The 12,454-nt window shown below is 31.2% G+C and overlaps 1 protein-coding gene across 5 annotated transcripts; it reads right to left on the bottom strand.

The window, feature by feature from the left end:
* Nucleotides 1–893: 893 nt before the first annotated feature.
* LOC8259113 (vegetative incompatibility protein HET-E-1) lies at nt 894–11,901 on the bottom strand. 5 transcript variants are annotated; one of them, XM_048377263.1, is made up of 8 exons: nt 11,753–11,901; nt 4,021–5,909; nt 3,833–3,923; nt 3,524–3,681; nt 3,354–3,405; nt 3,182–3,261; nt 2,997–3,090; nt 894–1,863 (listed from the first exon to the last, which is right to left on the bottom strand). In XM_048377263.1, exons 2-8 carry the CDS (start codon nt 4,951–4,953, stop codon nt 1,307–1,309), a joined length of 1,965 nt encoding a protein of 654 aa, XP_048233220.1. In that variant the 5' UTR covers nt 4,954–5,909; nt 11,753–11,901; the 3' UTR covers nt 894–1,306. The 5 variants fall into 5 exon arrangements, with proteins under 5 accessions (XP_048233220.1, XP_048233219.1, XP_048233221.1 ...); XM_048377262.1 differs by lacking the exon at nt 11,753–11,901 and adding an exon at nt 6,520–7,019; XM_048377264.1 differs by lacking the exon at nt 11,753–11,901 and having other exon boundaries at nt 4,021–5,505; nt 5,616–6,464.
* Between the last annotated feature and the right edge of the window lie 553 nt (nt 11,902–12,454).

The raw sequence follows: 12,454 nt of genomic DNA, 5'->3' as shown, positions 1-12,454 counted from the left end.
TTTTTGTTTATTTCATGTGATTTATAATAAAAATTGTAATATGACTGCTTAATTAAAAAATGGACAGACTTAGGGCTAAAATTGAACCCAATATGGAAACTGTAGTCCAATAGGCTAATCAATATTAATTCGGTTTAAACTCTAAAATTAAAGTAGACTTAGTGAGCTTTTACATGTCTTAATTATGATTGGGTTTTATTAGAATTAGGTTCATACAAAATAGATTTTGTCATAATAAGAAGTCCATTAGACCTAAAGGTTGGAAATCAAAAGCAGAACTTGTAATTGGGCTAGACTAGGTGGACTATGTACATAATTAATTAATAAAATAGACTAACAATTCTAATATGGACGGAGCTTGAATAAAATGAGTAGACCTAGATAAATTATGTGTGTTATTTAGTATGCTTGTATATGAGCTGCTTGCGTTTATAGAAAATAATTTGTTAAACAATAAAATTAAAGACTAATATACACAAATAAAAATATTGGCTTTCACATCCATCTTTGGATTTTGTGGCATAAGTTTTTTTATAGAAAACTTAGAAATACTACTCATTAGTAAAAATATCTCAATGATTATCCGGGTGGTGACTCCCATCTCCACGCTAGTTTCAGTGGCTAGTTAGCGTGTTTTCGATTAGATTGAAGTCTCATAGTGCCATAGTCGCTAAAAACATTTGGATGCGTTCTCAAAATCGCCACCCACAAGCATAAATGTAAAAAAATGTCTTTTTTTTAATAAAAATCTTGCACAGTGAAAATATAATTTTTTATTTATATTAATATATTATTAAGAAGTTAGCTATTTCTTATGGCTTAACCACCTTAATTATTTTACCATTTATTCTTTCTTTCCCTGTATACCTTCTGCATTTAAAGTCTAACCATCATGGTAAACAAGAAAAAATAATAAATAAAAAGGACCTAACAATGACATGTGGCAGTATAATATAAAGTGTATTATTTACAGATAGCAAAAGATTACCAACTTACAGAGCATGTCAATAGATTCATCCTATTACAGTTTCTTGACTCATCCTATTACAGATTCTGAACATGTTATCCAGGAAAGCAGAAGAGTCTTGTTATGAAATTTTGGCATTGACAAAGTTACATTAGTGCAAAAGCCTGCCCTCTTAAAGCTGCCGATCGAGTCCACTTGCAAGGTGGATGACCCTGGTCGAGGATAAAACATGAACCTGTTTTTGATTTTGTTTGTTTTTGTTTTGTTTTCTTTTTTTCTCTTTAGGACTCTTCATTACCGAGGGCCAGCATGAAAAAATGGTTTTGGTTCAAAATAATATCAGAGCCTGACAGGCAATCCATAGTTATGGAAAGTCCTGATTGTTCCGTCCCATCCTGCTGTAGCGATCACAAGTCCCCACGCATTTGGTAGGGTGGTGTGACCATGAGTCTTAATGAGCTGCTGCTGAAAGTTTTCGTAGTGCTGATGTTGACATTCCTCTTCAGCCATTGCTATGTCCCAATGAGGAAGTTTCTCCTCAGGCCATGTTGCAGAGCTCCCTCTGCATGGACCGTCTATGAAGAACCAATTGCCAAGAGAGAAACGTTCCGAATCTCTCCTCCGAGAAGTGCCCCCCTCCGAAGGCATTCTACTGTGAATGCTACCACTATCCACATCCTTTAGTTCTTTTCTCATTCCTGACCAAGGTACTGCAATAGATACACCTTCAGAGAAGAAATGCTCGCAGGATCTCACAGATTTTTTATGTTTAGATAATGGGGTGCATAATTCATCATAATCCCAGACATAAACACGGCAATCCTCTCCAACCGAGATAATATGTTTCCCACCTGAAGTGAAGGAAGCTGACATTTGACTCCCAGACTTTGGCAGACCTGTAATATTAAAATCAAGCCTTTAAGATAAAATTGCACCACATGGACAAAACAATAAATGATTCTGCATGAATTGATAAGACATGCATGGAAACGCCAAAATTTTAAAATCTTGCAAAGTTAAGCTAATGAACTTAGGTGCATCTCACTGTCAAGTGGTTAAAATATAGAATACAATTACATTAGATTACCAAGAACAAGAGATCCATGATTAACAGTAAATGCTACTATAATAAAAAAATCAGTACAGCTGGAGAGGCTAGTGGAAAAGAACGTGGTGAATAGCTCATTTAGTCAAGGTGGTAACATTCAGTGTATGTACAAAATGGGTTCCAAAGGTAAGTGTGAAAAGGTAAGTGTGAAAAATTGCAACAAAATGGACATAGATTTTCGTGAAAGATCAAGAATAAGAACCCCAATGAACAAAGAAACTGCATAATCTATGGAGAAGATGCATTATCCCTCAATCAAGACATGTATATGGGAAAAAAATAATGAAAAAGAATGAGGGGTACAAAGGAAGTCAAGTGAGAAACAGAGATGAACAGAAGAATAAGATGAGAATGCATTTGAAACAACCTTGAAGCTTCCTAGCTTTAAAAGATAGTAGCTAAACTTTATTATTTGAAAGAAAATAAAAAAGTATCATGGATCTAATTCAAACTTTACAAGCTTTCCCAAAAATGCCTAAATATTATTGTCTGTTAACTATCTAATTTGAAGTATAACATATAGACTCTAGTCATCTACTGGACGCTGGGCAAGCATCTGATAGCAAGCCAGATCATCCAAAGCAGAGGATGCAAAGCATGAAAGAAGAGCCACCAACTAAACAGATTAAATTTATTAGAAACCAAAAATCAGTTCTTTCTTTTAAAACAAATGTGTTAAATAGCTTATTCGATGGAAGCAATCGATCCTGACGGTCCTTTGTAGTTACCTAAATCCCCTTTCTTTCTTTGCTAACTTATTCAGGAAATCTATTCATAAAACCAGTGTATAATGTATAGCACTATAATTCAAGAGATTAAAGTATCAAGTTGAGAGACATGTAACAGAGTGGAACTGAAAACACCAAATGAGCATTTTAATGTAACAAAAAGTAACACTAAACAGTAGATAGTTAAGATTACCTTTGTATTTATGAACGATGTCAACCCCGTCAAGTATACGGAGTTTGGAATCTTCAGAAGATATCATAACTCTCTGAGGTCTTTCCTGGGAAAACTGCAAATTGGGTTGAAACCGAATGTTAGAGATTTGAATAGTTTCAGGAAGCTCAAATAGCTTTTAATGACAAGAGCCTCTAGTAAGAAACCTGTATGCCAGTTATTCTGTTGCCGGCTGTTCTCTTTCTACCTTGAACATGTATCTCTGCTCCAAGCTGGAGATCATTGCCTATACCACCCAAATCCAACTTAGACACTTCTTCAGGGAAAAGAATATAACTAGATTCAAAGAAGAATATCAGACATAGAAGAAGTATGTACCTGATGCTTCATAGAAACGGCAAGTGCCTGTTATGGAACCAACTACAAACCCCTGCTTGAATGGAAGAATACAACAAAGTTAGCATACAGTTGAATTAACAAGCATATGGAAATTACTAGTGAAGAATAAACATAACTTCACGGAAGGAACACTATTGTGCCAATCATACCTTTCCATCTGGCTGATAACAGATAGCAGATGTTACATCATGTGCATCAACCCAATCAACAACTCGCTGCTCACATACTCCCCATATTCGAACTTTTCCATCAATTGAGCCGCTAATGAAATAGTTTTCATTAACTGGATTGAATTGAATACATGTCACTGTTAACATTCAAAAGATGAATAATTTCAGTAATAATAATTTAGCCTGATAGGTTCCACAGTTTAAACTGCATGGGCATACATGATAATTTGCCTCATTGCAACAAAATTATAGAAAATAATAATAACAGGATAGTATCCTAATATTTACCATAACTAATATGGTGAAAAATATTCAGACAATGATCAGAGCCTACTTGCCACAGACGAACAGTTTTATCCTTAGAAGAAGAAAGAAGACACTGCAACAAGAAATTTCAATTTAGAGTCATAGGTCAGCCACAAATCTATTTTTATGGAAATTATATAATACTGAAAGTATCTGAAGGACTAACTCACATTGGAATTGGACCATGCCAAGTCTAAAACATCACTAGAATGGCCATAAAATTCATGAACTGGTGATTCTTCAAGCTGAAATATCCTCTCAGGAATGACAACAGAGGCGTGGCTCATCTTTCTTTTAGACTTTCCTTCTTTCATATCAAAACTGTCTTCTGATGCAAATGACTTCTGACAGCCATTCACAGATGTAACTTGCCAAATACGTACTATCCCATCTTCACCACCGGTAGCCAAATACTGGCCATCTGGACTAAACTTCATAGTCCAAATAAAGCCTTTGTGAGCTCGAAGTTCTTGTTGCATATAAACACCTGTAAACTCCATGCACCTCTTCTTATTCTGCTTAACCTTAATTCTGTTTGTTTCAATTGTAGGCGTATCAGAATTCAATTCTGATATCTTGGATACACAAGTACATTCTTTTTGCTTTCTTTTTTGTACGAAGAATTTCCACCAACTCTTCATTTTCTGCTTTCCAGCATCATAACTTCTATATTGTTCTGAATCACTATGATCACATTCTGACACAGAAGTCAAAGATTCAGAATTCTCATTTTCACAACCTACGATTGGTTTATCCAACTGGTATTGCTTCATATCATCGATCATACAATTGGCTTCAGAATTTGATTCCCTACCACAACAATCCAAATTTCCCTCTTCTTCTCCATACGTTCTTAAAGATGAAGAACTTGATACAGCCCCACTGAACTCACTGATTCTTTGCAAGCCAATAATCTCATTATCACTCTTACAGGCCAACTCTGTTAAACCCATTTCACATAAAAAGCTTTGACGTCTCTCCTTCACACTTTGTGGCTCATTCAACCAAATTTCATACTCTTTGTTTACAATGGACTCTTCAGGTGACAAGCAATCCACAGAATCGAAGAACAAATCATCCTCCCCCTCATCAAAATTCAGCATGTCTTGAAGTAATTAAGACCAATATTCCACATTAAAAACCATTGTATTAAAACACCCTCTCTCTATAATTAACTAAACAGCCCTCTATATATAATTCCCATCAAGGCCACAATTCATGGACCGAGTTTTGCTCCTTATGGTAAGAATAAAATATTTGAAGCTACAAGCTTAAGTACTGAATATACAATTCAAAAACATGGGCAAGTACTAGGAACCAACTCCAAACTCCACACCAACCAATGACTAATTGACAAAACAAATGTTAAACATGTTCTAAACCCCACCAAAATAAAATAATAGATCCCCAATAATAAGAATAATAAAATCAAACGAAGGAAACACAGAGTAAAGCTTCTAGTACCTTGGTTTCCATGCAAAGCAACAATCCATACCAAAAAACTATCACCGACCCTCCTTTGATTATGGCTTGTGTAACAACTCAAAGGGTCAGCATTCACACACCCACGCCACTCTTTGAGCCCGTTAAAACAAACAAAAGCCTGTCCTTTTATATCCTTCAAACCCGAAGCTCTTATCTTTCGAGCACTTCCTCTATATATGCATTGAACCCAATTGCCAACTTATAAGAAAAGGAGAAAATGGCGGAGAAAGGAAAGTTGCATACTATGAATTCAAAAATTGAGCCAGTAAATGAATGTTACAAATGTTAAATCACCAATGGCGAAAAGGGTCCTCGAGATCTGGGCTATTGGTGCAGGAATTTTGCTTTAGCAAAATTAAGCGCACGAGCGACAAACACGAGCGGCTAAGATAGACCCAGCATTCAAGAACAAGATTATATAGAGAGAGAGAGAAAAAAAAAAAAAAAGATTATAGCTTCGATTATTATGGGTTTAGTTTAGCCACCCCAACTGTTACTGCATATAATGCTCTCTTTTGTGTGCCATCATGATGATACTGCAGAGACAGCCAGCAGTCTCCTTCTCTCTTTTTCTCTGTGTAGAAAAGGCAAAGTTTTTTAACATTGCTAACTAAATTAGGCAAGTCTGATAAAAGGGATTAGAAAAAGTATCTATTGATTAAACCATCCCTACAAACCAAAGATTTTCTTTTTTTTACAACATCTACACCAACATAGCAAGAACCCGTATTGGGCAAATTGAAGATAAAACAATTAATAGTGCCAAAAAAGAAATGAAGCAATTAACATCTCATGAAACCCACTTTAAAGAAAAATGAAGTTAACAGTCAATTTGAAAAAGCAAATTTAATATAGGTGTCTAATTTTATGGGCTCTTCTGTTGAGAATTTCTATAAGAAAAAAAAAGGCAATAAATGGTGAAATTTACAATAAAGTATTAGAAAAATATGAAGCAGACCAGAAACGGACAGGCTTTGTGATACTACTGATCTGGTAGTATAGTAGTGTTAGTAATATAGGCTACAACTATAACCAATAGCTACTACTACTGCTGCTACTATTATCGCCATTACCCATCAACATAGCTATCTATCCATCTATCTAATCTAGGCTTAGATATGTTAAAATATATGATAAAAGAAAAGAGAAAAGAAAGGAGATAGCGATTACTCATTTGTACTCACTTTGTTAAGCCACTACAATAATGACCTCGGACTCTGTGTGTTTCTTTTTTTCCCTCTTTTTTTTTTCTTCTCTTGGCAGTGTAATGTGTTTTCTTTTCCTTTCTTTTCTTTTTAAGCATTGAGGTTATAATATAATTAAGCACTATAGCGTAGCATAGATACATAGGGAAAAAAGAAGAGTAAAGAAGCTACTAGGCCAGTTTCCATTTCTGGGTTCTCTTCTATTTTCTTGATCTTGTTTTCTTTTGTCCTGTTTTGTTTGTTTGTTTTTTCTCTTTTTATTACACTTGTACATTTCCAGCTTTTCTGCTTCTGGTTGACAATGTAATCCACATAATCTTAATATATAGGCAAAAGGGTACTTAGTAAATATTATCAGTCACTAACTCTTGTTTGGAAAGACAGCAAACCAGAGAGAGAAAAAAACATAAAAGAGAAAATAGTGAATATTTTCTTCTTTCCTAGAGAAAAAACTAATAAGAAAATATTCGATTAATATATATATATATATATGTAGAGTAGAGCATATGATCGCATGAACTGGGTTTTGATGCATGTGATTGATTGATTATTAAAGTAGCTTTTGTTTGTTTGTTTTGTTTATTTGTTTAGTGGAATTCACTGTCATGTAAAAGGTCTGTGTGTTTGTAGCCCAGATTGTATAGAATCCAAGCTCAAATCCAATCCCCATTTCTCAGTCCCTCTAAAAAAATAATAAAAAAGAAAAAACGAAAGCCATTTTCTCTTTTTTTAATTCAATGTCATTTCTACTTCACAGTCAATCTCCATATAGGGTTTTGTCTTTTCTTTATGAATCAGCTGCCTGCTGCCTGCTGCCTCCCTCCCTCGCTAAGCCAGGCAAGCAAAAGCTCACGTGATTACTTCCACCATCATTTATAAATAAAAAATTAGCATTATCATTTCAAGAATTTCGCTTAAAAAGTTGGCAATTTCTATGATTTCTTTCGTTAATTCACTTGTCCTATTTCTCGAAAATGTTTGTAATTTTCACGGTTATGATTTGTAATATAATTAAATGTAAAATTTTATTAAAGTTTTCCTACTTTAAAGCTTCCTCTTTGATTTCTAATTGTACATGTACCCTAAATGCGTATGTTTAAAACTAATTTGCTTAGATGTGAAATTTTAAAAAATTAAAGAAATATATGAAAAAAAATAAAATTTATCTCTTGTTTGAAATATTAAAAAAAATAAAATAAAAAGAATAAAATAATTTTTTCTATCATCTTATTTAAAAAAAATTAAAATATTTTTATTTTGATCGAGAACTATTACCACCGATTAATTAATTTAACAATTAGATGATTGATAATAATGATAAAGCAAAAATTAAATCTAAAAGGGTCAATAACTTTATAGAAAAGAATTAATTTTAAAATATATTATTATATTTAAAATTAATTTTATTTAGAAAGAGTAATAGCCACTTTGTATTATATTATTTCTAATAATATACAAAAAATTTATTTTTAAATTACTATATTATTTTTATAATAATTCATTAATGATGAGAACATAAAGGTAAGATTAAAAATTTAAATTTTAGAGATAAAATTTTTCTTTATTTTTAATTCAAACATGAAAAAGAATTACCTATTTTTTTCTTTCTCTTTTCCTAAAAAACATGGGGTGAAGAGGGATGAATTGTACGGACAGGACAAGGGCAGTGGGAGAGAGAGAATGGGTGTGGGCGGCTGCAGAAATGAAAAGAAAAGGGAAGAGATTGATAAGATGGATCATGGTCTAGTATCTATCAATATGGGTAATCTATCTTATCAATTAAATTAGATTATAGATAAAATTTATTTGTAAAAAACCAAGTTGATTGATGATGGGTATTTTCAATTATAGTATCTTTTATTTTCTTTTCCTTTTGTACTTGGAAGCTTCCAAATTCCAATACCTCTTTTAGTGGTCACCATCTCTGCTGTCCACTACTTTTTCAACCGTTTGATTTGCAAGAGATTATGTTGCTATGGGCATGGACCCCCCATAAATTAAATCTACATCTGATTGTGACCTTCATTTATCCTATACTAAATAAAAAGTGTATACCTATACATTTTATTATATACCTATTAGCCAATAATAATAATAAGAATAATAATATTAGTGAGATTATAATAGAGATGATACTACGATCGGAAGCCCTAACCTCAAAAGTTTAATTGCACTTCACCACCATGTAGTTTTCATTTTTCATATCATTTTTTAAGATTAGTTTTAATTTCAATTTTCGGTGTGATTATTAATTAAGTTTATTAATATGACATGATTTCTAATATATAAAAAAAATACCGAGTCAATATTTCTATTATCAAAATTATTAAGCACGTATGATTAATTAAAATTTTTAAATTGTTAAAAATGAATTAATTTTATATGTTTAAAATGTAATATTTTTAGTACTGGAAAGGTAAACAATTTTTAATGTTGACTTTACTATTTCTTATCCTCGTTGGAGTTAATATAATATTAATAAATTTAATGAATAATTTTATTGAAAGTTAAAACTAAAATTAATATTAAAATATAATATGATAAAATCAAGAATTTTAAATATTATATACTAATCTTTATAAAAATTATAAAATATAATTTTTTTTCTTAACAATTGCACCTTCTTAAAAATAAATAAACTTAAATGAAATCGAATTCGAACCGATCCGGTTACTCAAGAGTCAAAGTGAAGGGTATGACCATCTACCTAATACCTAATATGCCAAGTTACTATCAATATGTATGTGTACATTATACTAGCATCTAAGCCAAATAACATTTTTTATAGGGATTATGACAAATAAAAACATAAATGGGTGAGATGCAAAGCTTAACCACATAATGTTGAATGATATTATGTGGTTGGTTTCCCTAATAGATTGGTGTCAAAATTAAGACAAAATCCTGAGGACAACGACTATCAATAGGCTGGTTTTGTGTGGCACATCATGTTTGATAGTGATTTTTTATTTTTTATTTATTCAGAGAAACTTTATTTAAATTTTAAAAAGAAAATTAATAGTAAAGAAAGTGGGTGTCCTATGCTTCCCCTTCCTGGCAAAGGCATGTGCTCTAGAGACAAAGTGGGATTGTAACCCACACGAGGACTATTGGATGATAAGATTGACACTCAAGTACAACCCTTAAGATGACATAAGCATTATTTATTTCTTTACATTAGTTATATATTTTCAACACTCTATAGTAATTTATTTAAATTTAAAAAATATTTAATAAATTTAATTATAAAAAAGGTAACTATATTAAATTAAATTACCCATCTATAAATTTATAAAATTTATTATACCTATTAATAACATAAAGATAAAATAAAAAATTAATATTTTATTAAATATATAAAAGTCACTAATAATTAGAAAAGTGACAAATAATTAAAATTATTTTGATTTAAAAAAGAAATGAAATGAGTATCTAAAATACTTGATAAATTTCAAATGATTTTTAAATAATATTTTATAAGAATCTTTAATCATTTAAAATAATTTTCAGATCTTTCATGTATAACCAAAAGATAATAAGTTAGTTTTTGGAAAATATTTTCCTTGCAAAACATTTTACAAAAACAAATAGAGTAAAAAATCAATTATTGTTCTATTCCTCTAGTTGATAAATTCTGAAAGAAATGAACATGAGATGATTATGGCAAGCTACCCAATTGCCTGAAAGACATAATTTAGATTGATCTGTTAAAAGTTAAGGATGCAATAACTATTTTATGGGATATAATTAGTAGTTTAGTGATTATTATTATTATTTTTTCAGATTAGTAATTTATGTAAATAACTTTAAATGTTTTTAAAACTCCTCTTATTTTCAATATTCTTCTGAACAGTAAAGCAAATAGAAGAATTATAGCAATTATTCTGTTGAAAAAGAAAATCCCTTCTTCTTGATTTTAAGAGTACCTTATAAAATTAGAAACAAACAAAATAAGGAAATATAAAAGAACATGAGTACCATGACGCAGAGTTTGGGCAAAGAGGGCCAAAATCAATTGACAAGACTGGAAGAGTACCATGACTCAATACGCATAATGGATTTCCCCATGTCGATTGCTACCTTCTCCTTTTAATTCTCTCTTCTTCTTTTTTCTTCTGTTTCTCCTTCAGGGTGAGTTTAGTATTTACTTCTATATGGTTGACATATTTAACTCTAAATTAACATCTTAATTTGGCCAAAAAACTTGGAAAGAAATGAGAATTTCATAGCAATTATGTTAATTTGTCACTAACTTTCATTTACTTTTTTTTTTTTGAGATCGATAGAATTTTCAATTAAAACTGAAAAGATAAATTGGTCAACCAACTAATCGTTTCATTTATAATTTTACTATTATAAAATATTATCAGTTATGTTAATCAACCAAAATTAAATATTTTTAAAATATATATGTATATCTTATTTTTTTAATTGATTAATCGATCAATTTATATATTTATATTTTACTTTTTCGATTAATCTAATATGATGATTATTCATATGACTGGTGTAATTTTCAGTTAAAAATTAAGATAGACAAACCGGTCTAGTTGTTTCTTTTTTTAACTATAATTTAAATAATTAAAATCATACTGATATCTGTTGTTGAAGTGATTTTCCATTTATTCTTAAAGTGATTTTACCAAATTATTAGATTAATTATATCGTTATCACTTACTCATTTTAAGCATAGAGTATATTTTTGCTAGGTTTTTTAGTCTAAATTATATGGCTATTATAAGAAGTCCCAATAATGTGATGTAACTCTACACTTTGCAAGAAAAAAAAAAAAGAAAGAAAGAAACTCTACACTAATAAACCCCATGAAGAAGAATAAAAATAAAAAGTATGATAATGAAGAACGAAGATGAACCCATTGGTCAGATCTTAAGTGGGAAGCACATAGGACATCAAGTGAAGACCAATAAGACTTAGGTCCTACTACTTTACACATCCAAGAACCCACATTATCTCTCCAATTATTTTGGTCTTAATTAGGAAACCCCAAAAAAATTTCATCTCCTGTTTTACTTTCTTTTGGAGGAATTCTTCACTTCAAATCCTCTAATGACTGGGTTCAATTTCTTTCAGTTTTTCTCACCAACCAAACAAGAAGAAGACGGAAAGATACATGCATGCACTAGTAGACCAAGTGCATATGTGCAAAAACTATGAAAATCCAAAGCAATACATATAATTATAGAAAACTAACCTCAATTAACGTTCTTTGAAGAAAAGAAGACAAACTCAGCAGCAATCCACGTATAGCTTTATTATGCTTGAGGCATATTTATATATAACAAATGGAAGAGAGAGAAGAAGAAGAAGAAGAAGAAGAAGAAGAAGAAGAAGAAGAAAGAGAGGAAGAAATGATAAAAGGGAGGTAATGGGTGTCTGGGGGGATTAAGGCATAAAGTATATAAGATAGAAAAGTATGGAACTTTTTGAAACCACGTAAGCTAATTAGACACATAAGTACCAGAAATGGTCCCCCAGTAGAAGCAATATTATTATTATTAAGGTCATATCATTCATATCTCCACCCAATCTTCTCTCGATTTCTTCCCATTTAATTCCAAAAGTTGCACGCTTCCTTTCTATATTTAGTATTAATAACAACTCCTATATTGCTTAATTAGTGGTGAAAAATCAACACATTTTCTGGGATTTTGCATGCCAAATCAATGTTTTCTTTTTCTTCTTTAAATAATGATATTAGCCTATTGTTGTTCTGTTGGCTAATCAGTGATCACTCACTATAATCTTGAAATCAGGGCTGGTCCGTGTATGAAACCCCATTTTTGAGAAATTTGAAGCATTGAAACAGGACGAATTAAGAAAGTAAATCAAAATATAATCTTGGGAAAATGCATAGTTGCTTACATTAGAATTATGTTAATGTCTATTTCTTTGT

The sequence above is a fragment of the Ricinus communis genome, chromosome 7 (genome assembly GCF_019578655.1).
Source record: "Ricinus communis isolate WT05 ecotype wild-type chromosome 7, ASM1957865v1, whole genome shotgun sequence".
Lineage (NCBI taxonomy): Eukaryota > Viridiplantae > Streptophyta > Magnoliopsida > Malpighiales > Euphorbiaceae > Ricinus > Ricinus communis.
Note: the sequence above shows the minus strand (reverse complement) of the source record. Positions and strands in the feature narration are given on the sequence as shown.